We start from the raw sequence: 27,584 nt of genomic DNA on the forward strand, positions 1-27,584 counted from the left end.
GTCATCCTTGTAAGTTAGAGAGATATTTTGTTAGGTAGGTAACTTTATGCATTGATAAGGTTCATTTAAATTCACTATGATCGATTATGTAGACAAGCTAACGTCAAAGTAGTGTTGAAGAGCGGCCTAGTGTATGTGAAATCAACCTCACAATAAGATGTGTATATTACAAATAATAATGTCATATTTCAAGATGATTACTTAGATATTATAATATGGTTGGTTGAGCTGGAGTTCATTATTGAGCTTACACGTTAACATCAGTCATATCTGAAGAACGAACCCAAACCTTGTTCTTTTTATTAATTGTATTACCAAATTGGTATCAAATAAATAGTAAGCATTGGTAATACCAATGCTGATAAAGTAAAATATTTTATTTGAGTATTTGTGTTTGGGAGAAGGTACTGTACCCAGTTCCTATGTTCGGCAGTTATAGACTGGGCTTTCTTGTACAAGAAAATACTTTTTTTTTTTTTTTTTAAATCAATACGGACCATTACTGTATAATTATCCTTCAATTATGTTATACAATGCACCTAATAAACAAGTATGGCATTTTGAAACATGATGTGCAACAATCTTTACTGTAATTTGTGTGCATTTTGTTGTTAACTAAGATGATGTTATGATTTATTTTTGTATTAGTATGCACGTGGACGCTTTGGACATACCTGGAGAAGGAAGAAATGGGTCTTCGGAAAGATGGGAGTTAAAGACAAAAGGCGGAGACTAGTGTTGAAACTAGTGGAGAAACGATCAAGATGCCTTGTCCCTCTGATTAGACGGCATGTTAAGTCTGGAAGTAGACTTAACATGCAAAGCACAACAAAGCACTTATATACTAATAAAGGACTGGCTTATTTAAAGCCAGTTGAGTAGCACTTGAAATGTTTTGGCTCTATGAAACCTGATGTACTTATATGATTCTGTTTTCTTCAAGTTTGTATCTTCCTTCTATCTTCCTTCTGCTTTGGATAAAAGCGTCAGCTAAATGCAATGTAAAAAAGTAGCATTATTAGTGATGAGTGGAGGGCATACAGGAGAGTGCTGAGTAACAACCACTATAACATAAACCACAGCAGGTGGTTTGTGAACCCCCAGACGGCAGTCATATCCAACATATAGAAAAAGCTTGGTCGACCGTCAAAGGACATGTCCGTAGACTGAGAGGAAACCGTACAGAGAGTTTGTTGGAGGAACACCTTCTTGAATGGTCATCTTGGCTTGGCTCTGCTCACCCTGATGGACTGCTTTGACGCTTGTTCAAGATTATACACAAAGCCTCTCCAGTCTGAGTACCATTATGTCTTACCAAGTCTTTCATTTATGTCTGAGAAAAGCTTTTATGTTTAAATATGTGTATCAGTCATACTAAACAGTCATTATTTTGAGTCCTGATTTTCTTCATGTGTGAATAAAAAGTTTTGCTTGGTTCTGTTGCATCTTACTTTGCATTTCATGTGAAAAATGTGTATTAGGTAAGCGTGAATGTTATAACTCATTCATAAATGGACATGTGTATTAAACTTAAAAACAACGCACCCTTTCAGTAGTTATAAATGTTAGTGACTCATCAATAGATGGTGTTGTGTTTCACACTTTACAATAAGGCTCCCTTTTACCAATTATAAATGGTAGTAACTCATTAATAAATGGGAATGTGTTTTAAACTTTACAATAAGGCTCCCTTTTGGCAGTTATAAATGTTAGTAACTCATTCATAGATGGCCATAAGAGATGCCAAGAAACATCAAGATGGAAGGGGGGGAATCAACTCAGTGAACAATAGATACCAAGGATGCTGGCTGATGAAGAAGATGAAGTAAGCTAAGTAGCCAATATAAGGCTTAGCAGTACAGATGCATGTGGGCTCACTATTTGGCAAGCAACCGGTCACAGTCGCCCTGTTTGTCTCATGTCTTTATAAAAGTTTATTAATGATTTATAAAGTTTTCACAACCTAATTAATAAATGAATTACAAACTATTCGTAAACCCTTTATAAGGGTAGTCTTATTATAAAGTGGTACCGACATTTGAAACCCCTCCACTAATTTAGATTCTCGTCCTTGGGCTATCATATAGAGCTTGTATACTTTTTTATAAAAGTACTGTGAAATCTAAATGTATCTAAAACCCTAAACAAGAAAGTCCAATTCACAAATCAAATGCTTTTTCTGCATCTAGCCCAACTAATACTGCTTCTAAATAGCATTCTGTTGTATGTTTAATTATTTGTAATGTCTTCTGATATTGTCCTGGGTTTGTCTTTCTCATACAAATCCTGTCTGAACCTGTACTGGTCTAAAATGTCCGCATTCGGTTTGATCCTTTCCCTCTTTTGGAATAAGTGAGATTGAAGGCAGTGATCTCACATAATAATGTTCTCCTTAAGAACCCAGTTAAAGGTAGCCTGCAACATTGGGACCATGAATCCCCCATCACGAAGGAAACCCCTCTGGGCCTGGGCCCTTATTTGATTCAAGATGTGCTATAGCCAGTGGCGGTTCTAGAACATTTTACATGGGGTAGCAAGAGGTCATGCGAGGGTGGCATGGGAGGGCGGACAGTACGTGGTATTTTATACTGTATATATAACCTTTTTATTGTTAACCTGTTGAACCCCATCCCCCCGCCCCCGGGCGGAAAAACGCATCATCTGCAGGAAACAGCGTCTGAGGGCTTCTTAATATTTAATAAACTATGAATGTTTCATATCCATGTAACGGGAAGAAACTCAGCTAACTGATGATATGAACCATTTTTAGCAACAAAAAAAACACAAGGCTAACGCTGAGCCTCTGAATTAGCCCAGAGCGAAAAAATGCTAACGCCGTTAGCACAGAAAGCACGGTATAACACCCTTATTACTTATCGTAACTGCACATCCAACATATCAATTAGCATCGCGAGAATACACAGAATCGATAGGTATCTATATCATCACCATGATCAGAACTCGCAACATTATAAACAAAAACAGACATCACAACACGTGGCATTAGGTAGCAAACACGGCAATATGTCTTACCTTTGTCGTTGTCTGATCAAAAGTTGTCTTCAATGGCATTAAAACGATAAAAACGCTGTTGAAGGTTAATCCATAGGTTAATCCAATGTGTCTGTGTCACTTTGAAATGATTTTTGATAATCCATAAGCAATAAAACTAGTTTTCAGATTTCAGAGCGTAAGACAGCTTTCGTTTTGGGCAAACTGCGTGCGCATAGCCACCACTTCTCAATGGTAACGTTGGTGTGTATGTGGAAATTCCCCTTCGATTCTATTGGCTCTAATGGTTAAAAAAAATTGACCAATGGGTTCCAGAGAAACGGCAAAAACGCCCATTTCCACCCAAATGACCCCAGAGGTGGAGTTTCTTTGGCTAGACCTCTCTAAAAAGGTCACATGTCACTTGTTTTGCATCAATCTTGATACAGGGTACTTATTATATGTTGTTCTTTGGATTCCTAAAGCTTTTAGTCTACCATCCCATCATTCAAGGGTGGTTTTCACTATAAGTAAAAAATTATTTTTGGACGGACACTATAATTTACAGTTTTTTACTATGTTCAATCTGAATTTTCTTTAAAATAAAAAACATCTATATTGATTCTGACTTTTCTACATCCAACTCACAGGTTTATCATTACTTTGAGAAAAAAGATTATTAATTTTCGAAGTGTAGTTATGGTCATTAGCCGCGTTCACCCCGCAGTACTTTTCCCACTTTAGTTCCGATATAGTTCCGAAATGTCGCGTTCACACCAAAAAGAGCCGGAACTAAAATGAGTTCATCAGAACCTTTTTTTCCCCCTTTTCCGTCCCTGCTAGAGAGCAGGTACTTTCGTGGGAGAAAAAGATTCCTATGTCTGATTGGCTGGGCGGAATGCAAACCACGCCCCGTAAAACTCCCAAAAGGTTTTGTGAAGCCGCCATTTTATTATCCTCGCATTAGCATTATTAGCATTAGCATTAGCCCAGCGCACAAACGCAGAGAGACTAACTTATGGCAACACAAAATAAAACATGGGAGCGGTGGAGATGAGGAGGTGTCGGCGTTCTGGCGATTTACTCGGAAGGCTTCAGTAGAAGCTGCTGGGAGTCCCAGCAGCTTCTACTGAAGCCAGTCCCCAACTCTGGAGACTTCTGGCCGGGGACTTCGGGTGGCAGTATACGCCGTGAAGTTGTTTGCGGCCTGCCAGTAAACCCAAAGCAGAAGAAGTGACGTCGGTGGCTTCATTTGCCTAATCCTTCCCCAGGAACTTATTCCGGTGTGAACGCGATCTGTACTTAGTTCATGAGAACTAAAGAGTTCTCATGAACTAAGTTCTCATGAACCTTTGTGGGCAAAGTACTTCAGTGTGAATGCGCCTATTTGTTCTGGAAATGTCATTTTCGAGCCTGAGACCTGAAAAACAAGCTTGGGGCTTAACAGGTTCAATCATGCCCTAACACAGTGTTCTTAATGCACAAGAGAAACAAGGTGTTCAGACAAACAAACTCAAATATAGTATAAAACAGCAGAAACTACTCATGATAGCCTAGAATTCTGCTTACTGTAAGTACAGTAAAAGTACTTAGTTATAAATGACATCACCCATCTCTTAAGAGAGCTAAAGGTGACCTGTGCAGAAACACATTTCAATACATATTTGTCAATACTAAGAGCCGCTAGATTGTGCTGCTGTAATGGAATATGTATGCAAGGAGAATAAAAACATACCATGTGGTCCAGCTGGAGTTTCATCTGCCTCATGATCACTGCCTCTGTCCCTCTTTCTGACACTTTTTTTTTTCTTCTTAAGCAACTCTCACATTTTCTGATCATTTGAGTCTTATAGATTTTGTTCCAATTGTTTCAATTCTGCTGGCAACTGGTCTAACTCGTTTGGTTAGCTCTCTTTAGGTGAGCACTGTATCCAATTATGTTCCCTTGAAGCAAAGCGTTACATGCATCCCACAACAATGGATGGGAAACTTCACCATTATCATTTGGTTCCAAGTTCTCTGTAATATCCTTCTTAATTTGGTCCTTCATATTATTCAGTAGATATTTATTAAATCGCCATATAGTGTTTATCTGATCCTGTACCAGATTTAATTTTAAATAAATAGGGCAACGATCTGAAAGGTTCATGATCCCATTGTCACAGCCTCCCACCCTGTGTAGATCTTTACCAAAGGTAAGAAAATAATCAATCCTTGAATATGCCAAATGTGGATTGGACAAAATGTATAGTCCCTGTTTGAAGGGTTCATTTCTCTCCAGACATCTATCAAACCAATATCCTCCAGTTGTTTTTTGCTTTGCAGCTTGGACTGAACAATATGCACATTTGAGGAGTCCAGTTTATGATTCAATCTAATATTTAGACCCCCCGCAGATTAGCAACCTTTGAGTTTCTGCTGTAATCAAATCAAATATCTGTTTAAAAAATGTCCGGTCTGAATTAGGAGGGGCGTAAATATTTAGTAGTAATCAATGAACCACCTAGATTTCCTCTCAAAATAATATATCTCCCCTCTGTCCTTCTTTTCAAATGTGGGTTCAAAACAAATGTTGTTGGAAATTAATATTACCACCCCCCACTGATGTTTAAAGCCTATAGTCTTCTTAATTTAGCATGCTCTGCATCTGAAAGGTGTGTTTCCTGCAAAAAGGCCATCTCAACTTTATCTCTTTTTAGTTTGGTTAATAACTTACCTCCATTCACATTATTGCATTCAGTGTCTGTGTCACATGTACTGGAGGGGACCCAGATTCAGACTCGGAATATGCTGGTGAGCGTAACATTCGTTTATTTGAAAAGGGGAGCTGGGAGTGGAGGTTATGGCGGCTGTGGGAAACAGTTGTTCCAGGGTGGCTAGAGAGGCCTGGCTGGTCTTGGGAGTGTGGCCGGCAGGCGCGTCGCCTGGGCTGGGCATCCGGCCATTCTTTTGCCCCGGAAAATTCTCCCTCAATAATATAATACATTAACCGTGCTTTACCTGAACCTCATCATGACACTAGAGAGGACGGCAGGATTGTAATTTCCCGTGTTCGGTGAATGCAACAGCGGCAAGACACCAGACCAATCACCAGAGAGTTGCATGGAAATAAACGTGTCTTATTGGCTGACAGGTACCTATCCTGTGACAATGTTTAAACTGTCAGTCGGACTCAGAGTTTTTGAAGATGGACATAAGAAAAATTTTTCTTAAAAAAGACGACAATTCTCAAGTGGTGGCTCACACCACAACCCCAGAGCTGTTTATGCTTTGCTTACATGTTCGCATAACTTGGAAGTTTCCTTACATTTACATACCTTGTTTACCTGGCGCAAGTGGTGGCTCACACCACAACCCCAGAGCCACAAAAAATGACATGTACAAAAAATTGGACTGATAGTGTATCAAACTTAAACTAGCTTTATTAAATGTCAGATCTTTGCCAGGAAAAACATTTTTAATCAATGATTTTATCACTGAGCACAATCTGGATTTTATGTTTTTAACGGAAACTTGGATTGAACAAAATAACAGTGCAGCTGTTCTTATCGAATCAACCGCTCCCAACTTCAGTTTTATGAGTCAGGAAAGAATGCATAAGAAAGGAGGTGGAGTTGATATTTTGTTCAATGATTCCCTTCAATGCAGGATAACATCTTATGGGAACTTTGCTTCTTTTGAATATAATAATAATAATAATAATAAATTCAATTTATAAAGCACCTTTCATTGCTAACAGCAATCCCAAGGTGCTACAGGAGGCATAATAAAAACAAACAAAATAAACAAAAGTTTTAATCAAAAGTTTTTTTTAAAAGAAAGGTTTTTAGGCCTTTCTTGAAGGCGTCAGTGGTCTGTGGAGTCCTCAGGTGGTCTGGGAGGGAATTCCACAGGCGAGGAGCAGCTGCACAGAAAGCCCGATCCCCCATTGTGCGGAGTTTGGTCCTCGGGGGGCGAAGCCGATGGTTGGTTGTGGAGCGGAGGTTGCGTGTGGAGGTTTGTGATGTGAGAAGTTCCTTCAGGTATGGAGGAGCATTCCCGTGGATGCCTTTGAGTATATATGTGGCCCTTCAGCTAAAATGCTCCTCTCGAGCTCTGTTCCTAAATATCTATAGACCACCCAAATACTGTGCAAGCTTTTTTGATGACTTTACTGAACTGCTGTCTATAGTGCGTATTGACTTTGACCGTCTAGTCATTGTTGGTGATTTTAGCATCCATGTTGACAACCCCCAGGACAGAGGGGCTAAAGAACTGTTTTGTGTTCTTGATAACTATGGACTGACTCAGCATGTGACGGAGCCCACGCACAATAAGGGGCACACTTCAGAACGCTGCTGCTCGAGTCCTCACTAACACCAAGAAAGTGGATCACATCACTCCTGTTCTGAAGTCTTTACACTGGCTTCCTGTGTGTCAAATAATTGATTTCATAATACTGCTGCTTGTTTATAAAGCTTTGAATGGTTTATGCCCAAAATACAGTTCTGACCTGCTGCTAAATTATGAACCATCCAGATCTCTCAGGTCTTCAGGGACTGGTCAGCTTTCTGTCCCCAGAGTCAGAACTAAACATGGAGAAGCAGCGTTTAGTTATTATGCTCCAAATATCTGGAACAAACTCCCAGAAACCTGCAGGTCCGCTGCAAATCTTACTACTTTTAAATCCAGGCTGAAGACTTTTCTTTTTGCCGCTGCTTTTAATTGATATATTCATATCTTAAACTTCACTGTAACTTTTATCCATGTATTTTTTCTTTTAATGTTTATTTTATTATCTTTGCTTTTTAATGACTGATTTTAAATGTCATTTTCTTAATGTCTTTCATTGTTGTAAAGCACTTTGAATTGCCTTGTGTTGAAAGCTGCTATATAAATAAACTTGCCTTGCTTTGCCTTGCCTCTCTGCAGCAGACCGGACCATGTCTGTAAAGGCAGAGGGGTGTCTCTAGTTCCCCCTCGACACATAGACTGATCCTTTTTTTTGTCCATGTCTGATTGGTTTAGAGCTTTCGTGACTGCAAACATTTTTAAACAAACATTGACCATGTACCGTTCACCACCCCCCACCCCCCGACAGCTCCCTTAAGGTGATCAACGCAGGGTAACAGACAGACGGCTGTGCGACAGATTTCTTGTGTATACACAATAATACATTTACAACACAGACCATTCAAATGATATAAATGATAATGTATGCATAGAAAGCAAACAATGTAAAAGGGATTGAAAAGAAATTGAGCTCATACAAATATGAAAAAATACCAGCTGGTGTTTGATTGTAACTGTACTCATGCTGCACTCTTTCTCCTCCAGGTGCTCATCATCATGTCCGTCAGGCTGTGGCTGATGGGAGGATCCATGCCTCTATTCTCTGAGCAGGACAACCCCGCCTCCTTCTCCCCACACCTGCTTACCAGGTCAGTGGTACACACACACACACACACACACACACACACACACACACACACACACACACACACACACACACACACACACAGCTATTGACCTGAGACCATGTCTCCACCAAGACTTTGACCTGAGTCCAAGGCTCACAACCTGCCTTACCTGTGGTTAGGGTGTTGCACCTAAAGAACTTTGGTTAAGGTTTTTTTTATTATTATTATTATTATCTTTTTTTCTCATAGGCCCATTGCCATCTCCAACAATGAGTATCAGGGAAGGTGATTGATGCCAACCCCCTCACTCCTTTGTGTTCTTTGATCTCTTCTTGAGAGAATCTCAGGTGTGGAGGAGGGTTTTTGTATGACAGCCGACCATCAACAATCCATAATTGTGACTTTTTGAAAATAAAAATGTGAGTCTCTTTCAACATGCAAAAATATCTTTCTGCTGTCCCAGTGTTAATTTTGGCAGCTATTTTTGATTAAGTCTAGTCTAGTTTTAGTCAACGACAACTCAAAACGTTTTAGGCCAGTTTTAGTCTATGAAAAATCATTACATTTTAGTCAACTTCTAGTCAAAAAATGGTCTCTCTTTAAACTAATTCAGTTAGACAAATACAGGTATCTGAAATTGGAATCAAGGTGACAGCAACATTTCACTCTCTTAACACTTTACTTGTGTGATATATAGGGATGGATATCATTAAGGTTTTTAACGGTACTACTACTCTTATCGATACTGCTTATTGATCCGGTACTATATATAATTATGTTATTATATTGTACTGTACTTGAGTAAAATGTTGAGGTACTTGTACTTTACTGGAGTATTTAAATGTTTTGCTTCTACTCCACTACAGTTCAGAGGTAAATGGTGTACTTTTATGGCGCGTTTCCACTGCAGCGCGGAGCTCGCTTTAAGCGTGCCGAGCCGTGCGGGTCCCGTTTTTGGTTGCGTTTCGACTTGGCCTAGTACCGGCTAGCGGATCCTAATTCACAGTTTTTCTGGCCCCATAAAATCGTGGTTCTAGGGCCAGGAACAACCAGGCTGAGTCGGGCTGAGTATGCTAAACTAGAGAGAGAATCGCTGGCAAGGGGGCTACAACTACAACAAGATGAACATATTTGACCTTGATTTAATTGTAATACACGTTTCAAAATGATGCCGAAGTAACAACATACTGATACCGGTTAGTAAAAACCATGAATTAATGCTTTGACAAGTCTGCAGACAGACGGCAGGCGAAAAACCTTTTAAAATGCGTGTTTTCTAAATGGAGATTGGCTAAGCTAACGTTGCATATGCTCCGACCGTCCACACTCACAACAACGGCCTATACAGACATAAATAAACCAGCGACTGTATTCGCCATGACCAGTGGCGGCGCCAGAGCATTTTTGTTGGGTAATCTATGGTAGGGCTAACCCATACAGTGGTGGTGCTCAAGTCAGTATTTCCAATGTAATTACATACACGCTATATTACCCCCCTTGACAGTGAAACGTCACGCGTGAGGTTTAGATTATTTCCCTGTCTCAATCAAAATGGAACTGCATGAAATAAAACGGCACATTTGTCTTGTAGTAAATAAAAAGGGATCACTGTGAACGTGACGTATGATAGTACACGTTGAAGATCCAATGGGGATACTGAATGGCGGTTTCGATTGATCTCAATCAATAAGGCATGACGCAGATCCAACGTTTCGTTGCTCTGGCTGTAGGTCTATTCAAATTGCATTCGGAGGCATTTTGATCTGACCGCGGCCGCGCTGATATTATAACGCCAGAGAATTTCCACACCTTTAGTGTATAAAACTCCCCCACTACTTAGACTATTCCTTGCACCCCTCTTATAGCATAAGCCCGAATGGTCTCAACCATATTGCATCAGTAAGGTGCACTTGTTGTTACAGCAGGATCAGTTTGTGTGCTGTGGACACGACCCGTATATTTTCGCAATCCGTGTTCTCAACATTTAGCATTTCGCTTATTATTTAATTGAATTTGCATCACTTTTCATGGTGGGGCTATGGTGGGGCTAAGCCATTTCTTGGTATGGCTGTAGCCTACCCCAGCCATACCCTGGCGCCGCCACTGGCCATGACACAGTCTGTGGTTTGTACATGTTTAACTTTTGTCTAGTTTCTGAACAGATATGAGGAGCTGTGAGCTCTGAGTGCTAACAGCTAACGGCTGTGTTGTTTTTCTGGGGTTCTCATTGAAGATCACGTCACGGCTCCGCCTACACTGCGTTACTATAGATACTGCCCCAGTTACTAAACTGTAATGGCAATGCGCCATAAAGTGAGCCAGTCCTAACGAGGCCTAGCCATACCAAGCGAGGCCGAGCGAGGCTGTGTAGTGGAAATGCGCCATTACTCCACTGCATTTATTGAATACCTTTAGTTACTTTACAGATGTGGATGAATGATGTGAAATATAATCAAGTCTTAAATCAGACTTTAGTTACACCTGGAGTAAATTCACAATCTACCCTGCAGTTTACAAAGTCATTCAAACTAGCTGCACCTTTACCAGCTTTGAGAACACTCAATAATTATAAAACATCATATATCATTATTCTGAAATGGACCAATCTGCACAATGACTTGGTACTTTACCTATATTTTGATGCTAATACTTTTCTACTTTTACTTGAGTAACATTTTGAATGCAATACTTTTACTGTAACAGAGTATTCCTACAATCTGGTACTTTTTTACTTCAGCTGCTTCAGGAAGAACATCCTCTGCTGGGCTTTTTTGATGAGGGAGCCGATGTTCTGCTCCCATTTGAGGTCCTGGGCGATGATGGTGCCCAGGAAGCGGAAAGACTCCACAGCAGTGACTGGGGAGTCACACAGAGTAATGGGGGTGGGCACTAGCATCACGATACATTTTTGATGACATTTGGCCGAGGGGTTATTATTTTGCTGTGCTGCAGCCACACTAAATGCATCCAGGTGTTGCTAGGACTTTGTCCTCAGGCGGTTTATAGATCTCTATTCAGAATACTTTGTTTTTCCTGCTCTGCAAAAGTCACCACTCTTTCATACTGTGTGTGTGAGCTTGGACCTTGAGATCATATTCTTTTCATCCATATAGTTTTCTCCACTATATGGATGAAGGACAGAGGTGTGAGGTTATACAACTTTCATTTGGAACATGCGTGAAAAAATGCTGTTGACTTTTAAAATGCTAAGTTTGTGCAATTCCCAAATCTCTGGTTTAGGACCATAATACCTGTGTATTAAGTACAATTAAAATGTGCAACACAGCAGCCGGTTACACTCTGCAGAGTGAGGTGGCTATAATGACACTGGTGTTGAGGCACTCTGTACTATCCACACACTTTTCTGGAGAGAAATAATCTTTGTAATAATTGTCAAACTCAAGTTCAAACACATTGACCGAACAAAGATTCTGAAAGTAAAATATACATTTCTCGCTAGACATTTAATCAGAAGCAAGACTATCCTAACGTATGGAATTGTACACTCTGAATAAGAGGAGAGCTGCCATGTTGTTTGTTTACAGTGAGAGGAACTTGAACATCATGTGTCATGTACGCTGGTAACATTTTGAATGCAGTACTTTTACTGTAACAGAGTATTCCTACAATCTGGTACTTTTTTACTTAAAGGTAGGGTAGGTAAGTTTGAGAAACCGGCTCGAGATCGCTAGAATTTGAAAATACACAACCGGAGAAAATCTGCCACTTCCTTACAGAGCCCCTCCTCCAACACACACGAACGCGCACATGACCAATGAGGGCACGAGATAAGTTTGTGCACAGATGGAAGGCTGACAGGCAGGTAGGCCATCCAGTTATTTTAGCCGGGCCGGCTAAAATGATTGGTCGTGCTTTTTACAGTATTACGGCTTACACAGATGACATTTTCTTATGGACTTTTTGTCAAAGCACTTAAGATATTCATTGCTATCGGGATGTTAAGAGCATTCCATGGAATATAACAGTGGGTTACGTATTGTAACCCTTGTTATATAAACACAGGCGGAGCCCTCTACTGGACTCTATGGGTACTACCTTATCCCGCGTGCATTCTCCCACTGAGACTTCTATAGACGTAGCCGGCCCAGGGCGGGCCTACCTGAATGCGCGCCGCATCACACCGTATAAAAGGAGGCCTCGCCTCCTGACTGCCATCCTATACCTCTCTTCAGCGAGCGGAACAGGACAGACAGTGCCCTGAGTAGAGGGCTCCGCCTGTGTTTATATAACAAGGGTTACAATACGTAACCCACCGTTATATCTCTCACAGGCTCCGCCCTCTACTGGACTCTATGGGTACAGTGGGTGGAGCCCTGATGTATACGCGCACTGTCGTCCAACACCAATCCACCCTACTGCCCCTGACCGGCTTTTCTGGTCAGCAGCTGCTGCCCCCCCTTCTCCTTTAACCCGGTTGTGACCGAGGAGAAATCTGGGCTGCGGCTGACAGAGCACACCCTGCTGCGCTTGCCTCGCAGAAAGTGTGCTCAAAAAACAGTGCCGGGGGACCCTCCCCCCCCCGCCCCTAGACGAATGGGGAGAGCCCCCTCGGCCCCGTATGGGCTTACTACGCACCTGCCTTCCTGAATCCCTAAGGATAACAGGGAGAGCGCCAGCGCCCATGCCTCACACTCAAGCACTGACCCCCTGCAGAGTGTGAAAGGACTAAAAATGTGGGGGGCTATCCTCCCCCTGCCTCTCGGCAGGAGGGGGGCAGCCCCTCCGCCCGTAACGGGCCAGCGCGCCTCTTGCCTATCCCGGGACCCTCAGAGGGCCCAGGAAAGGTGAAGGCGCATCACGTCCGGGGAGGGGGTCAGATGCCAACTGACCCACAACACCCCCCTCCCCTACAAATTCTGTGTTGCCCCAGCAAGCACAGACGAGGAGAAAGAGCCAGACATGTCCAAGAGATAAAACCTTATAAAGGGGCCTGGCGTCGACCAAGACGCCGCTGTGCATAAATCCTCCACACTGTTGAATAAGGCTGTTGACACAGCTACAGCCCGTGTGGAGTGCGCACAAATCCCCGTGGGGCAGGCTCTCCCTGCCTGTCCGTAGGCATGCGCAATGCACTAGCAGAGCCAGCCTGCCAGGCGTTTCTTGGACAGAGCTTTCCCGATCACCCCGGCCCCGAAGCACACGAACAGCTGTTAGGTGCGTCTAAGGGCAGCCGTGAGCTCCACATAACATGCTAGCGCACGCACCGGGCAGAGGAGGTGCAGTTTAGCCTCCCTGGCCCCCCATGGGGGGGAGACTAAAACCCCCTAACTGAATAGCCCTCGACCTGAACGCACTCCTTAGGTCTTTAGACACAAAGGAGGGGTTCGGTCTAAGTGTCGCGCCGCTCCGGCCACCCCGAACTAGTAAACAACTCGGGTGCACCGACAGAGCAGTTAACTCGGACACTCTTTTGGCTGACGTTAAGGCAAGAAGCAAAGCTGTTTTCCACGACAATGCTTTCAGAGGGGAGAGCTCCAGAGGCTCAATGGTCCCGAGGCCAGAGCCTCGAGCACTAGGGGCAGGTCCCACTGCGGGGTGGAGACGTGCACTACAGAGCGCAGTCTCCTAACCCCCTGTAAAAACCGCGACATCAGTGGTTGATTAAAGACTGACCTGCCACCAAAATCCCTCATGACAGGACGAGATGGCTGCTGCATACACTTTCACTGTGAAATGCGCCAGCCCTCTGTCCACCAGTAAGTGTAAGAAGGATAAAATAGAGCCCAACTCACAAGATAGGGGCTCTATTCCCCGCTCCTCACACCAATGCTGGAATCTCAGCCACTTTGGCCTGTAATAGGCTGTGGTGGATTCTGCTCTAGCTGCCTGGATAGACTGAATAACGCTGTCAGACAATCCACCCTGTCTCAGCCTGTCCCTCTCAGGAGCCAAGCCTGAAGAGGACGGCCCAGAGTGGGTAACGACCCGATTGCACCTGCCCCTTGAGACATCGCCCCCCAGAACAGGGGGATCGCCCAGGGCTGGCCCACCTTCATCTGTGTCATTTCTGAGTACCACGGAGCCCCGACGCGATTCGGTGCTACCAGAATGACTGCCAGACGTTCTCGCCTCACTCTCCCCAGGAGAGGGAGAATGAGACGCAGCGGTGGAAAGGCGTATAGCAGCTTCCTTGGCCATGGCTCGTGTGCAAACGCGTCCACCCCCAAGGGCGGGTCGTCGCTCAGGGCCATGGAGAACCACAGGGCACAGTGGCTGTTGCGCCGGCTGGCGAACAGGTCCACTTCTGCTCTCCCGAACTGGGCCCAGACCTGCTTCACCACCTCCGGGTGAAGCACCCACTCGCCTGGCAGGGGGCCGCCCCTCGACATGAGGTCGGCCCCTCTGTTCTCCAGTCCCGGGACATGGAGGGCTCTCAGAGATAACACCACCTCTGAGGCCCATAACCACAGCTCCTCCGCTGTGGTCAACAAGGAGGCGGAGCGGACTCCGCCCTGCCTGTTGATATAAGCCACTGTGGTGCTGTTGTCGCTCCTGACCATTACATGTCTCCCCTGAATTAGGGGCATGAAATGCCGAAGGACTAACACTACTGCCCGTAGCTCTAGGAGGTTGCTGTGTTGAGACTCTGTCAGAGCCCAGCGCCCACCTATAGCCCTCTTCAGGCAGGTCCCTCCCCATCCTGTTCTGGAGGCGTCCGTGAACACTGTGATGTAGGAGGTCACCCGTCCCAGTGGAGACCCCCTCCGGAGGTGGTCCGGAGACCCCCAAAAACCGGAGGTTGCCCTCCACTGAGGGGGGATGGTCACCAGCTGTCGTTTGTGCCTCTTGGGGTCCAAACGCAGGCTGGAGAACCACCTCTGCAGGCGGCGCATATGTAGTAACCCCAGCGGGACCACCATGTGAGCAGCCGCCATGAGACCCAGAGTCTGCATGACAGTTAAAGCTGTAACTGTCGCCCCCTGTCGCAGCCTGTACACCGCCCTGAGAAGGGACGCACGTCTGCTCTCTGACAGGGTGGCACGCAGCGCGTCTGCATCGAGCACCACACCCAAATACAATGCCTGTTGGCGAGGTATGGGGGTGCTCTTTTTCCAATTGATCGCAAAACCTAATTTGGTTAGGTGTGTGATCAACTGTACTGTGCAAAACATTGCCTGTTCCCGGGACCCAGCCATGACTATGAGGTCGTCTATGTAAAAGAAAACTCTCATGCCGTGTGCGCGCAGCGGTTGAAGCGCTGTGGCCACACATTTGCTGAATGTGCGTGGGGATAGGGAATTTCATTTTCATTTCATTTCACACCTTTATTTATCCAGGTTGTATCCCATTGAGATCATTGATCTCTTTTTCAAGGGAGACCTGCTCAAGTAGGTTCCACATGAAACATTAAAAACATAAACAGAACAACAAAAGGACATCATACAGTAGCATTACAGGGATTACAATTTACATACTATCCACATGCACAGGTACCAACAGCTTCCGATTCAGTAGCATCCAACCGAGCTTTAAAAACATTTAGTGGCACCAGATTGCTCAGTTTCCATTTTAATTGCAGACTATTCCAGGACAGTGGAGCTGCGCATCTAAATGCTATTTTCCCTAAGACAGTCCTAGCAGTTGGCACATTTAATAAAACCACAGCATGCAATCTCAGGCAGTAGCTACTTACAATTCGCCGTGAGATCAGGGAGCAGATGTAGGATGGAAGTTTCCCTAACATGGCTTTATATATAAAAATGTACCAGTGACTGAGCCTCCGTACAGTTAGTGAAGGCAGACCAGCCCTTGCATACAGGGTACAGTGATGAGTTAATGCTTTACAGTTTGTCACAAATCTCAGTGCACTGTGATACGCAGCATCTAACTTGACCAGGCAATTGGCAGGTGCATTCATATAAATCAGATCACCATAGTCCAGCACAGGTAAAAAGGTCACAGTGACTAGCCTTTTTCTGGCCTCGAGCGAGAAACAGGACTTGTTCCTGTAGAAGAAACCTAGTCTAACCCTCAGTTTTTTAAGCAGGTTATTGACATGACGTTTAAAAGTGAGACAATCATCAAGCCAGATACCAAGGTATTTGTAACAGGCAACCACTTCAAGTTTTATTCCTTGCGTAGTTAAAATATCTAAACAGGCTCTGGTGTCTTTTTGGCTTTTGAAAGAGCATTACCTTGGTTTTATCAACATTTAAAAGAAGCTTTAGTTCAGAGAGCTGAGTCTGAATAATGTTAAAAGCAGCTTGCAATTCAACAACAGCCTCCTTAATGGAGGGACATGCACAGTACATAACGGTATCGTCCGCATAAAAATGTAAGGTTGCTCCATTGACATTTTCACCTAAACTATTGATGTAGATGGAGAATAAAAGTGGACCTAAAACAGAACCTTGAGGAACACCATTAGTAATGTTTAACCACTCTGAAGACAGCCCATCAAAATGAACACATTGGGACCTTTCAGAGAGGTAGTTCACAAACCACCCCACTGCATGACTGGATATGCCAATACTGAGTAGCCTCTGCTTTAAGATGTGATGATCGACGGTATCAAACGCTTTGGAAAGGTCAATAAATAGAGCTGCACAGCTCTGCTTATTATCTAAAATACTCGCCACATCATTCACCACTTTCATTGTGGCAGTGATGGTGCTATGTTGCTTTCTGAAGCCTGACTGATGTTTAGACAGGATGTCATTTGTACATAAAAACACCTTTACCTGTTCACTCACTAGGCGTTCAAGAACCTTAGCCAGAACTGATAATTTAGAGATGGGCCTATAATTATTTTAAAACAGTTGCCTCCCCTCCTTTCAGCAAAGGCAGGACATACGCTGACTTCCACAGTTTTGGAATTGCATTTGTGCTGAGGGAGAGGTTAAAAAGAGTAGTGAGAGGTGGAGCAATAAACTCTGCAGCTATCTTTAAAAAGAAAGGTTCCACATTGTCCGGGCCGGCCGGTTTCTTAGGATCTAACTTGGTTAAAGCTTCACGAACAACATCAACAGTAAAAGGAGTAAAACTGAAAGGGTTTTCCAGACCACATTGTTCAGAGTCACCGACTGTGGTGTTCACAGTAGCAGAGTTAGTCACAGAATCAAACATAGAACCGCAGGACACAAAATGCTCATTAAAACAATTTAGCATAGTAGCCCTGTCCGATATAGAGCCAGATGTTGTGGTAATGCACGGAGGTAGCTCATTTCGGATCTCACCGGTGGATAGCGATTTTATGGCTTTCCAAAATTTCCTAGGATTATTTAGGTTTTCTGTAGTAACTGACAAATAGTACTTCGACTTAGCACTTTTGACCTGTGAAGTGAAACTATTTCTTAGCTGCCTAAAATGCAGCCATTCAACCTCTGAGCCTGATTTCCTAGCCTTTGCCCAGGCCTTGTTTCTCTCATGTAGGAGACTGGACAGTTCAGCAGAAAAACAAGGATTGTCTCGTCCCTTTACTCTAAAAGTACGTAGGGGTGCATGTCTATCTATAATTTCCATAAAACCAAGATAAAAATAAGACCATGCAGTTTCAACATCAGCACACAGATCGATTTTTCCCCAATCAAACCCAAACAGATCATGAACACAACCCTGCTCCACAAAATGTTTTATGTGTCTCTTAATAATAATACGGGGTTTAACCTTTTGGACCTTAGTGTCCCTAATTGTGGCTACAACACAGTGGTCACTCACATCATTTGCAAATACTCCCACAGATGGGTATTTATAGGGAACATTAGTTAGAATGAGATCAATTAGGGAGGATTTATTAGGGGACTTAACGTTAGGGCGAGTAGGACTGTCAACAATCTGAGTAACATTCAGAGAGATACAAAGGTTTTTAAAATCCTCTGATACTGCAGTTAACCAGTCCCAGTTAAAATCTCCAAGTAGCACTATTTCCTTGTAGTCTAGTTGCGATAAAAGTTTTGCTAGTGAAGACAAGGAGTCCTTGACAGCTGAGGGGGGTCTGTAACACCCTACCACCATGACTTGTTGCCCCTTTGCCACTTCTATATTTAAGGCTAAAAATTCGAATTGCTTACTGACAGATTTGGAAATCAATGTGGTTACACTGAACTTATTCTTAACATAAATGGCAACTCCACCACCTTTATTAGGCCGGTCGGTACGATACACATTATAACCATTTAAGGATATGTCAGAGGCCAAAATAGTTTTATTTAGCCATGTTTCTGATAACACAATGACGTCAGCGTCAGTCGAGCTTGCCCAAATGCGGACAAAATCTAGTTTACCTAGTAGACTGCGCACATTCAAGTGGATGAAACCCAACCCAGACCTAGCTTTAAAATCAGCAGGAGTAGCGATCTGACTACTACTACTGGGCGGACCAGGGTTAGGTTGAACATTTCCTGACAGTAATAACAACAAAAAAAACAGGCATCTTTTCCTCTTAATCGACACACACACATTGTCATCTACTTTAGAATCACCGGAAAAGTCTGCGAGAGTGTGATTTGAGCTTAAGAAGCAGTCCTGAAGTACCATCATCGCAGGCAAACAAAAAAGACAAACATATTTTGTCGAGCAGATTGTCTGCGACAAGGTGACCGGTAACTGTTTGTGTAACACATCCGACCCTTTGCAGGGGATGCCTACTGCGGGTAGCAGAACAGACCTGAATCCAGTAGGCTTCTCAGGATGACTAGAGATATTCTCATAGTCCAGAACAGTTAACAGGCACAGCAGAATCACGATATGGGCCATCCTCCCAGACCAGCACACAATATCCGCGATGTTCCCGGGGCAAAAATCCTCCTCCTCACAGCAGCAAAGGACAGGCGAAAGCAGCAGCGAGGAAGCGCAACGGTCTCTCCGTGGAATCCCTGGGGTAAAAGGTCTCCTCAGCAAGCAGCACACGACACTGGAACACACGACAGGTGGGAGCAGGCCTCCGCAACAGCAGAACCAGGACAGGGAATAACCGAACGGCAGCCTGTTGTACTCGTAGGCTGTTCCCTGGAAGGCAAAACGCAGATACTTTCTGTGCTCTGGAACAATTTCCACATGAAAGTACGCGTCTTTCAGGTCGATGGTGGTGAACCAATCGCCTGGCTGCACAAGCCCTAGTAACTGTTTCACAGTTAACATGCGGAATTTCCTGCTGGAAATATGACGATTCAGGCATCGGAGATCTAGAATAGGTCTGAATTCCCCTGTTTTCTTGAGAACCAGGAAATACATGGAATAAAGACCCTTCTCTCTGTGCTGAGGCTGCACAACAGACACAGCCTGTTTCTGCACCAGAGCCTGAATCTCTGCTGAGAGGAAACCCATCTCCTCCTGGGAAGACAGATTTACCTCTCGCATGCCCATAAAAGGAGGTGGGATGCTGCAAAACTGGAGTGAATAGCCCCGTTTCAGCGTCCTGTCCATCCACCTTGTCAGTACACAGCTGAGTTTCCATTCCCCATAACATTGTGTTAATGGGCAAGCCCTCAGCTGTGGGGCCGCAGCTATAAAGCTGTGATACTCTCTGATGACCCGCTCCGCCGCAAAACTCCCCGTAAAGGGGAGATTCGCACGTGAGGGGTCGAAGCAGAAAGGGCCGATCTTCTACATTGTGTTAATGGGCAAGCCCTCAGCTGTGGGGCCGCAGCTATGAAGTTGTGATACTCTCTGGTGGCCCACTCCGCCGTCAAACCCTCCATAAAAGGAAGTTTGACCCATGGGGGGCTGACACAGAAAGGGCAGTTTTTTTCTATAATACAGTTTCCACTCAGAGAAAAAAACGGCAGATTTTCCACTGAGGTACCTGAACGCACCACGGCACGCTCCCGTGAGAGCGCGCGCTCTGCCATAATGCTGCTTCCTCTTAGAGAGAAAGAGGCATTAATCGGAGTTTCTTCTGTCCATGAATGCACCGCGGCCCGCTCTCGAGGGGGGGGGGGGGGGGGGGGCGCGCGTCGTCCTAATGCTATTTTCCTCACTATGGAAAACGGCATTAACCGGAGTTCTTACAGGCGTAGTGTGTTTTACTAAGGCCCCTGAACGCACCGCCACGCGCCTCTTTCAAGTGCGGGCGTTGCTATAATGCAGCCCCTATCACTATAGTGAACAGCATTATTTGGAGTCTTAGCTTCAGGCATAGAATGTTTTCTAACAGAAAAACATCGGCCATAATGTCCCTGTACCCGCACCGCACTATAACAGTGCTGCCTGCGGTTTATCACTCTCATCTGCGCACTCCCACTAGCCTCCTCCCTAACGGGAGCTATTAGCTGGGGCAGCGAGTGGGGAATTTGTACAGTCATCAACATGTGCAAGTGTATTGTGGAAACAAAGGACACTCAGACTTGGATACAGATCAACACCATCTTTATTTTAAAAGTTTTGACAGAGATCTGGGCATTAAATAGACAGATAACTCCGCGAAGATGGAGTTCCCCACCCGGGTGCTCTGCTGTTGCGGAGCCTGCCTCGGTTGGGCAGCCCCTCCCCGTGATTGCCGGTATGCCGGTGCGACGGGGTGGGCCGTAGAGGTGGAGGGCGCTGCAGCTACGGGACCCCCGTGCCGGCGCCTCTCCCTCCGCTTCACTGTCGTACTACGCTCCCTCCTCTGCATGGCATGCGAGGGGGGCACGTAGCGGGGCCTGAGGAGGAGCCAGCGATAGCATGCGGCTAAGCTGGACTCTCTCCTCCTCTAGGCGGCTGACTGGGTGACCGAGGAGACCGACCCAAAGAGCCCCTCCGTGGACACGGGGGCTCCGAGGAGATCTTCTCGGTCCTTTTTAGATAGGGCCGTGAGCCCTGGCCACACGTGACGAGACGCCACTGTGGCCAGGGAAATCATCCGTCCTGCTGCGGTGGCCACGCCGTAAATCAGATTACTCATCTGACTAACAGCGTGGTCCGAATAATCGCTCTCGTCCTGAGACGGGAGGGCGGGGGCGTCTGCCTGAGGGTGATCAGGAAGACGCCAACATGCCAAGATTATCGGGGCCTTCGTTTTAAATGGCTGCTGCCATGTCGCCTCCACACACCGCCATACCTCTGGCAGCTGGGGCGAAACGAAGGTCGGCTGCGCCGGATGCACCGGGCCATAAACCCCCGATCTCAGGCGGTTTACAGGCCTCGGTGGCAGCGGTGGGGGGAGCGGTAAACCTACATGCTCCGCCGCCAGAGTCATCACCGCTGGGAAATCCATCCGCGCAGAGCTGAGAGTTGGACCTCCGGATAGCGAGGCGTCCTCGTCGTCGATCATCGGAACCGGGGCCGTCTGGCCCCACGGCAGGGAGAACCGGAACGATGTCCCCTCGCTTCCCGAATCGCCTATGTCCACAACGTCGAGATCCAGCTCCTCCGACTCCTCCTGCGGGGCAATCTTCTCCAGGATGTGCTGCCCACGATGCTCCCTCGTGCACCGCGGGATCGCCTGGCAGGCCGAGCACGCCGGCGTCGAGCCCATACCGTTCATCGCGTGGTCGGGCCCCAAACACGTGAAGCAGAGGGGGTGCGGATCGACTCCTGAAATCAGGTTCGGACAATTCGGGCAGGTCCTATGGTCCAGCCATACTCTCTCTCTATTACTTTCACTTCAATACGTCTTACGTCTTCTGTGGAATCACTTCCGCTTAGCTGAAGAGAAAAAGGATGGCAGTCAGGAGGCGAGGCCTCCTTTTATATGGTGTGATACGGCGCGCATTCAGGTAGGCCCGCCCTGGGCCGGCTACGTCTATAGAAGTCTCAGTGGGAGAATGCACGCGGGATAAGGTAGTACCCATAGAGTCCAGTAGAGGGCGGAGCCTGTGAGAGATATAACAAAAAGTGTATCTCGAGCCGGTTTCTCAAACTTACCTACCCTACCTTTAACAACAAGATCTGAGTAGGCCTACTTCTCCTACCTCTGCGCACCTGATGTGATAACGTTACTGAGTTAAGGAAGTCGAACATTTTGCATTTCTCCGACTGAATATGACGCCTTTTGGCCAGCTGTTTGGACAGATTGCTTGTGTCAACGCGCTTACGCGAAAACACTAATGGCAAACGAGCTTTGTCCACATCGAGCCTTGTAGAGTGTCACTATACTTTTGAACGCTCCGTCCCCGGCAGATCTCTGGGTGCCGCTGCAGCGTGTATGTTAGGCCCCGCCCCCCGCACACAGAGAGACACATGCAGATCGCTCTTCTGGAGTGAAGAGAGCGGAAATAATGATAATGCAAGTTAGAAACGTAAGATGCATTTTCACAGACAAGACGGACAATTGGGGGAAAATAGGCTGCATTTTGAATGTCCGATAGTCCACCATTAACACCATATTCCCGTCTCGTCAACGAAAACAAAATATACATTTTGTCATAGTTTTTATTATCAAGAATCTATTTTTAGCTCGTCATCGTCTCGTCTTAGTCATGTAAAAAAGGTAGTTGACGAACATTTTTCATCATAGTCTTCGTTGACGAAATGAACACTGTGCTGTCCATCCACTCATTGTTCTTCCTACACCTAGTGCAAGGTGAACCCACTGAGAGAAATCTAGAGAAAGGTAGAGGAACACACTGTGAATAAGCACTGGTTAGAAAAAGAGCCTCCTGCTGTTCGTCCAAGCGTGTAGTGTTCGGATATTGTTTTAGGAAAGCAAGTCAAAGGCAGGTAATGAAGACAGGGAGCTGGCTGGTTGCAGAAAAAGTCCCAGAGAGACGTCCCAGGCAAAAACACAAAAAGTTGCACAAAAAACAGCAATCTGGAAACACAAGGCTTGGGCTGCAGAGAGGCACTTTGGATTGTCCAACAACATTTAATTATCTGGCAGAGTAGTGGAGTGAGGGCCAGGCTCTTATAGAGAAGGTTGATAATGGGAACAGGTGTGCCTCGTCTGCAGCCAGGAGAACACCAGCCCTGCAGAGAAAGAGAAACAGAGTAGGGGGGGGGTAAAGAGAGCCAATACAACAGAAAAAATACAACCAAAAAACCATGCAGAAACATAACAAAGCTAACTTTATGGTTTTATTGAGACAAACAAGATGGTTATAATGATTGATTGAAATCCTCATTAGGTTTCCAAATGATTCATTTTTATTCTCTTTGTTTTCTCCTTTGTCTCTGTCCACCTCAAACGCACCCCCCTGCGCTCTTTAGGATGTTGACCTATTCGTACCTGCTGTCTTTCAATGCCTGGCTGCTGCTGGCCCCCGTCGTGCTGTGTTATGATTGGCAGGTGGGCAGCATCCCCCTGGTGGAGTCGCTGGGGGACATCCGCAATGTGTCCACGGTGCTGTTGGCCGTGGTGATGGTCGCCCTCTGCCTCAGCTGCTTGTTCTCACTGCAGGTCAGTTCTATCTGCACTCTGCTGCCTCCTGATGATTGTCTGTCCTTGTAACATGCTACTACCTCCTTTAAAGAGTGGGAAGAGTTGTACGAGCTGGAAAGAGTCGAGAGTTAACAAGGTTCGAAAAGAAAACCCTATGTTATCACTGCAGATTAGGGACTCGATACGTTGCCAACGATACGATACATTAACGATACATTTGAAGCACCAGGCGATGTGATACGATAAGATTCACCCCTGTTGCGATACAGTCCGATACGATTTGATTCAACATTATGCGATTCGGGGCGATACGATGCGATTCAACACGATGCAAAATAATGATACAATTCAATATGGTACGACAGGATTTTGTTTTATTCCTTATATGCAGCAAATCATACATTAACAAAAAAGTGCTTCACATATTTGGTTCCCTCTACTAGTACTGCACATCCCATCATGCTGTTTCTTTTTTACCTTAAAAAAACAAACACTTGGGCCTTTCACAAACTGGCCTTTTCACAAGTGTAGTAGTGTTCTCTGTCTCCAGAGTACAGTACCATGTTATAACACCTCACAGTTAAACAATTTAAGGATGCATTGCCCAGGATTAACAATGTGCAAATAACAACTACCATAGTGCAATGCACATACAACTGCTGACTGATGTGCTTAGCACTCATTGATAGGCTAACTCACCAGTGAGCAGAAAGCAGTGGTTTCTATATGAACAATAAAGAATACAAATAACTTTCACAAACAGGTATTTCATAACTGCTTACAATTGTAAGGAAGACATTTAAACTATTATTGGCAGTCACAGGCTGCTGTAAACTAAACACTACTCTCTCTGACAGAACACCTCACTGAGTGATTGAACTCATATGTCTTACTTTCAGGTTTTTATTTTCAGACGCAGACCCCACGTCGTACTAGCCTACTTGTGTACTTTAAAGCGGCACGGCATCGTTTACTATTTGGGATTTTTCAAGTTGTCCGTCTTTCTTGAAAAATCCGAAGTGTTGCCAAACGTTTGATTTGTAGGTATTTTTCGGTGCGCTGTGTTTCTCTTTCTCCTCGACTTCCATGTGTGTTGATAACTGAGACTCTCGGCCTCCGTAGTGGCGAAGCAAAGATCAAAGATCGTCTCTGCTGAGTGCTGACAGGATGAGAGGATATATGAATGAATCGTTTTGTTACCGATGCAAAGACGCTACAATCGATGCATCGCGAGTTCAACCCAAACTGTAGCCGATGTGCACTCTTTCACCGGTGCACTCACATTTTGAACGTTTATGCCGGTGCACCGATGCGAATCGTTGAATCTTAACATCCCTACTGCATACAAAGGCAGAAAAAAGCTTCTGATATGTAGCATTTTCCATTAAATCTCAAGAATGGTATTTGCACTGAATTAATCGATTTTATATAGGAGACAGAATAGAATATGCTTGAATGAGTTTTAAATTCAAATATTCAAAGAACCTTAAAACATTAAAAAACACTTAGGACAATAAATATATGATAATATATGGCAAACTACGGTGCATTCCATTGTATAATGGAGGTCCGTGCAGACATGTGTGCAGAAATGTGCACAATATAGTCAGAGAGCTGAGCATGAACATGGCTCAAAGTATAATGAAAGAACAAGATGTTGTTCACATGATGTGCATTAATGTAATGCATCATGTTTGTGGGGTGGATAATAGTCCATGTCAGTGGGGGTCCCGTGCCTTGTTGATGAGGCCGTAGCGGAGGGGAAGAAACTGTTCAGGTGGCGAGAGGTTTTGGTCCTGATGGAGCGCAGCCTCCTGCCAGAGGGGAGGGGGGTGAACAGTTTGTGTCCAGGGTGGGAGGGGTCGGCCACTATCTTCCCTGCCCGCCTCAGGGTCCTGGAGGCGTGCAGCCTGCCCTTATGCTTGGCTGTGGCTGCAGCGTACCAGATGGTGATGGAGGAGGTGAGGATGGACTCGATGATGGAGGTGTAGAAGTTCACCATCATGGTCTTTGGCAGGTTGAATTTCTTCAGCTGCTTCAGGAAGAACATCCTCTGCTGGGCTTTTTTGATGAGGGAGCCGATGTTCTGCTCCCATTTGAGGTCCTGGGCGATGATGGTGCCCAGGAAGCGGAAAGACTCCACAGCAGTGACTGGGGAGTCACACAGAGTAATGGGGGTGGGCACTAGCATCACGATACATTTTTGATGACATTTGGCCGAGGGGTTATTATTTTGCAGTGCTGCAGCCACACTAAATGCATCCAGGTGTTGCTGGGACTTTGTCCTCAGGCGGTTTATAGATCTCTATTCAGAATACTTTGTTTTTCCTGCTCTGCAAAAGTCACCACTCTTTCATACTGTGTGTGTGAGCTTGGACCTTGAGATCATATTCTTTTCATCCATATAGTTTTCTCCACTATATGGATGAAGGACAGAGGTGTGAGGTTACACAACTTTCATTTGGAACATGCGTGAAAAAATGCTGTTGACTTTTAAAATGCTAAGTTTGTGCAATTCCCAAATCTCTGGTTTAGGACCATAATACCTGTGTATTAAGCACAATTAAAATGTGCAACACAGCAGCCGGTTACACTCTGCAGAGTGAGGTGGCTGTAATGACACTGGTGTTGAGGCACTCTGTACTATCCACACACTTTTCTGGAGAGAAATAATCTTTGTAATAATTGTCAAACTCAAGTTCAAACACATTGACCGAACAAAGATTCTGAAAGTAAAATATACATTTCTCGCTAGACATTTAATCAGAAGCAAGACTATCCTAACGTATGGAATTGTACACTCTGAATAAGAGGAGAGCTGCCATGTTGTTTGTTTACAGTGAGAGGAACTTGAACATCATGTGTCATGTACGCTGGCCTTTTGAAATGAATGGAGGGAAGAAACGTAGCCACTTCACAAGATGTGTACCCCTACCCCCTGCCTCCGACGTAAGCGTGACGTATGCGGTGCTTGCTTTCTAGACCGACAACTTTTTGGTGCTTGAAACGAACCGGATTCCGGAGCTTAGAGGCGGCTCCGCTGCGGTGTGAACAGGAAAAACCAGTGCTTTTCAAGCTCCAGCTCCGAACCGGCCCTGGAACCGCGTTGGTGTGAAAGGGGTACGAGTGGTGCGACTTCACACATCTCCAGCTCTTAATACTGATAACACAGCCATGGAGGAAGATGGGCAGAGGCTATGCGCTTCATCAAATATAAATTGCGTCAGATATGGGCTTCACAGAAAAACGTTAACTGTAATTAGATAATTCAATCGACAGTAGTCACAGCTGAAGAACATGCATACATGTGCTGACAGCGGTTACACAGAGAATTGACTGAGTTTATTGAAACAATGTGTGTTTGTCTGTGCAGGGCCAGGGGAGCAGGGAGATGTTGGTTGGAATGTTATTCCTGATGTTTCCCTTCATTCCTGCCAGTAACCTTTTCTTCAGGGTTGGATTTGTCGTGGCAGAGAGGGTCCTCTACATGCCAAGGTGAGTCTGTATGTGTTCATGTACCTGCCTTCATATATTTGTGGTGTCCGCTTTCTACTCCCCTTCTTCTATGAGGAGTAAGTCTTTCTCATTTCTTCCAAACATGTTTCTTTGTTTATCTATCAAAGTTTTTTTAAATATACATATCCAACCTTCTGTAGGCCCTGATCAAGCTAGATTAACACAGTTGAAAAGCAGAGCTTAGGGAAAGATGATATTAATGATTTATAAGATGTTCTGCAGTGACATCTGACCTCAGGTTGTTGTGTGTGTTCTGTATTTGTCTGTGGACAGACAGCGGCAACTCTTCTTTTCTTTACTCTCAATTCAAGGGCCTCTCCATTTTTCTTTGAGAGTTTGTTTTCTTGCTCTCTGTTCCGTTCCTAATCAGTCTGTCCTTCTGTATTTGACATCTTCTGTTTTAATTTCTCTGTTAATAA

The 27,584-nt window shown here is 44.9% G+C and overlaps 1 protein-coding gene across 1 annotated transcript in view; it reads left to right on the plus strand.

The window, feature by feature from the left end:
* The window catches only part of tmtc1 (transmembrane O-mannosyltransferase targeting cadherins 1), a gene marked incomplete at its 5' end in the record, with an annotated part of 75,938 nt that overhangs the window by 18,402 nt on the left and 29,952 nt on the right, over positions 1-27,584 (plus strand). Inside the window, 3 exon segments of the mRNA XM_034133129.1 lie at positions 8,308-8,411; positions 23,478-23,667; positions 27,023-27,144. Coding sequence (XP_033989020.1) covers positions 8,308-8,411; positions 23,478-23,667; positions 27,023-27,144 — 416 coding nt within the window.

This window comes from Trematomus bernacchii, unplaced genomic scaffold (assembly GCF_902827165.1).
Source record: "Trematomus bernacchii unplaced genomic scaffold, fTreBer1.1, whole genome shotgun sequence".
Taxonomy (NCBI): domain Eukaryota; kingdom Metazoa; phylum Chordata; class Actinopteri; order Perciformes; family Nototheniidae; genus Trematomus; species Trematomus bernacchii.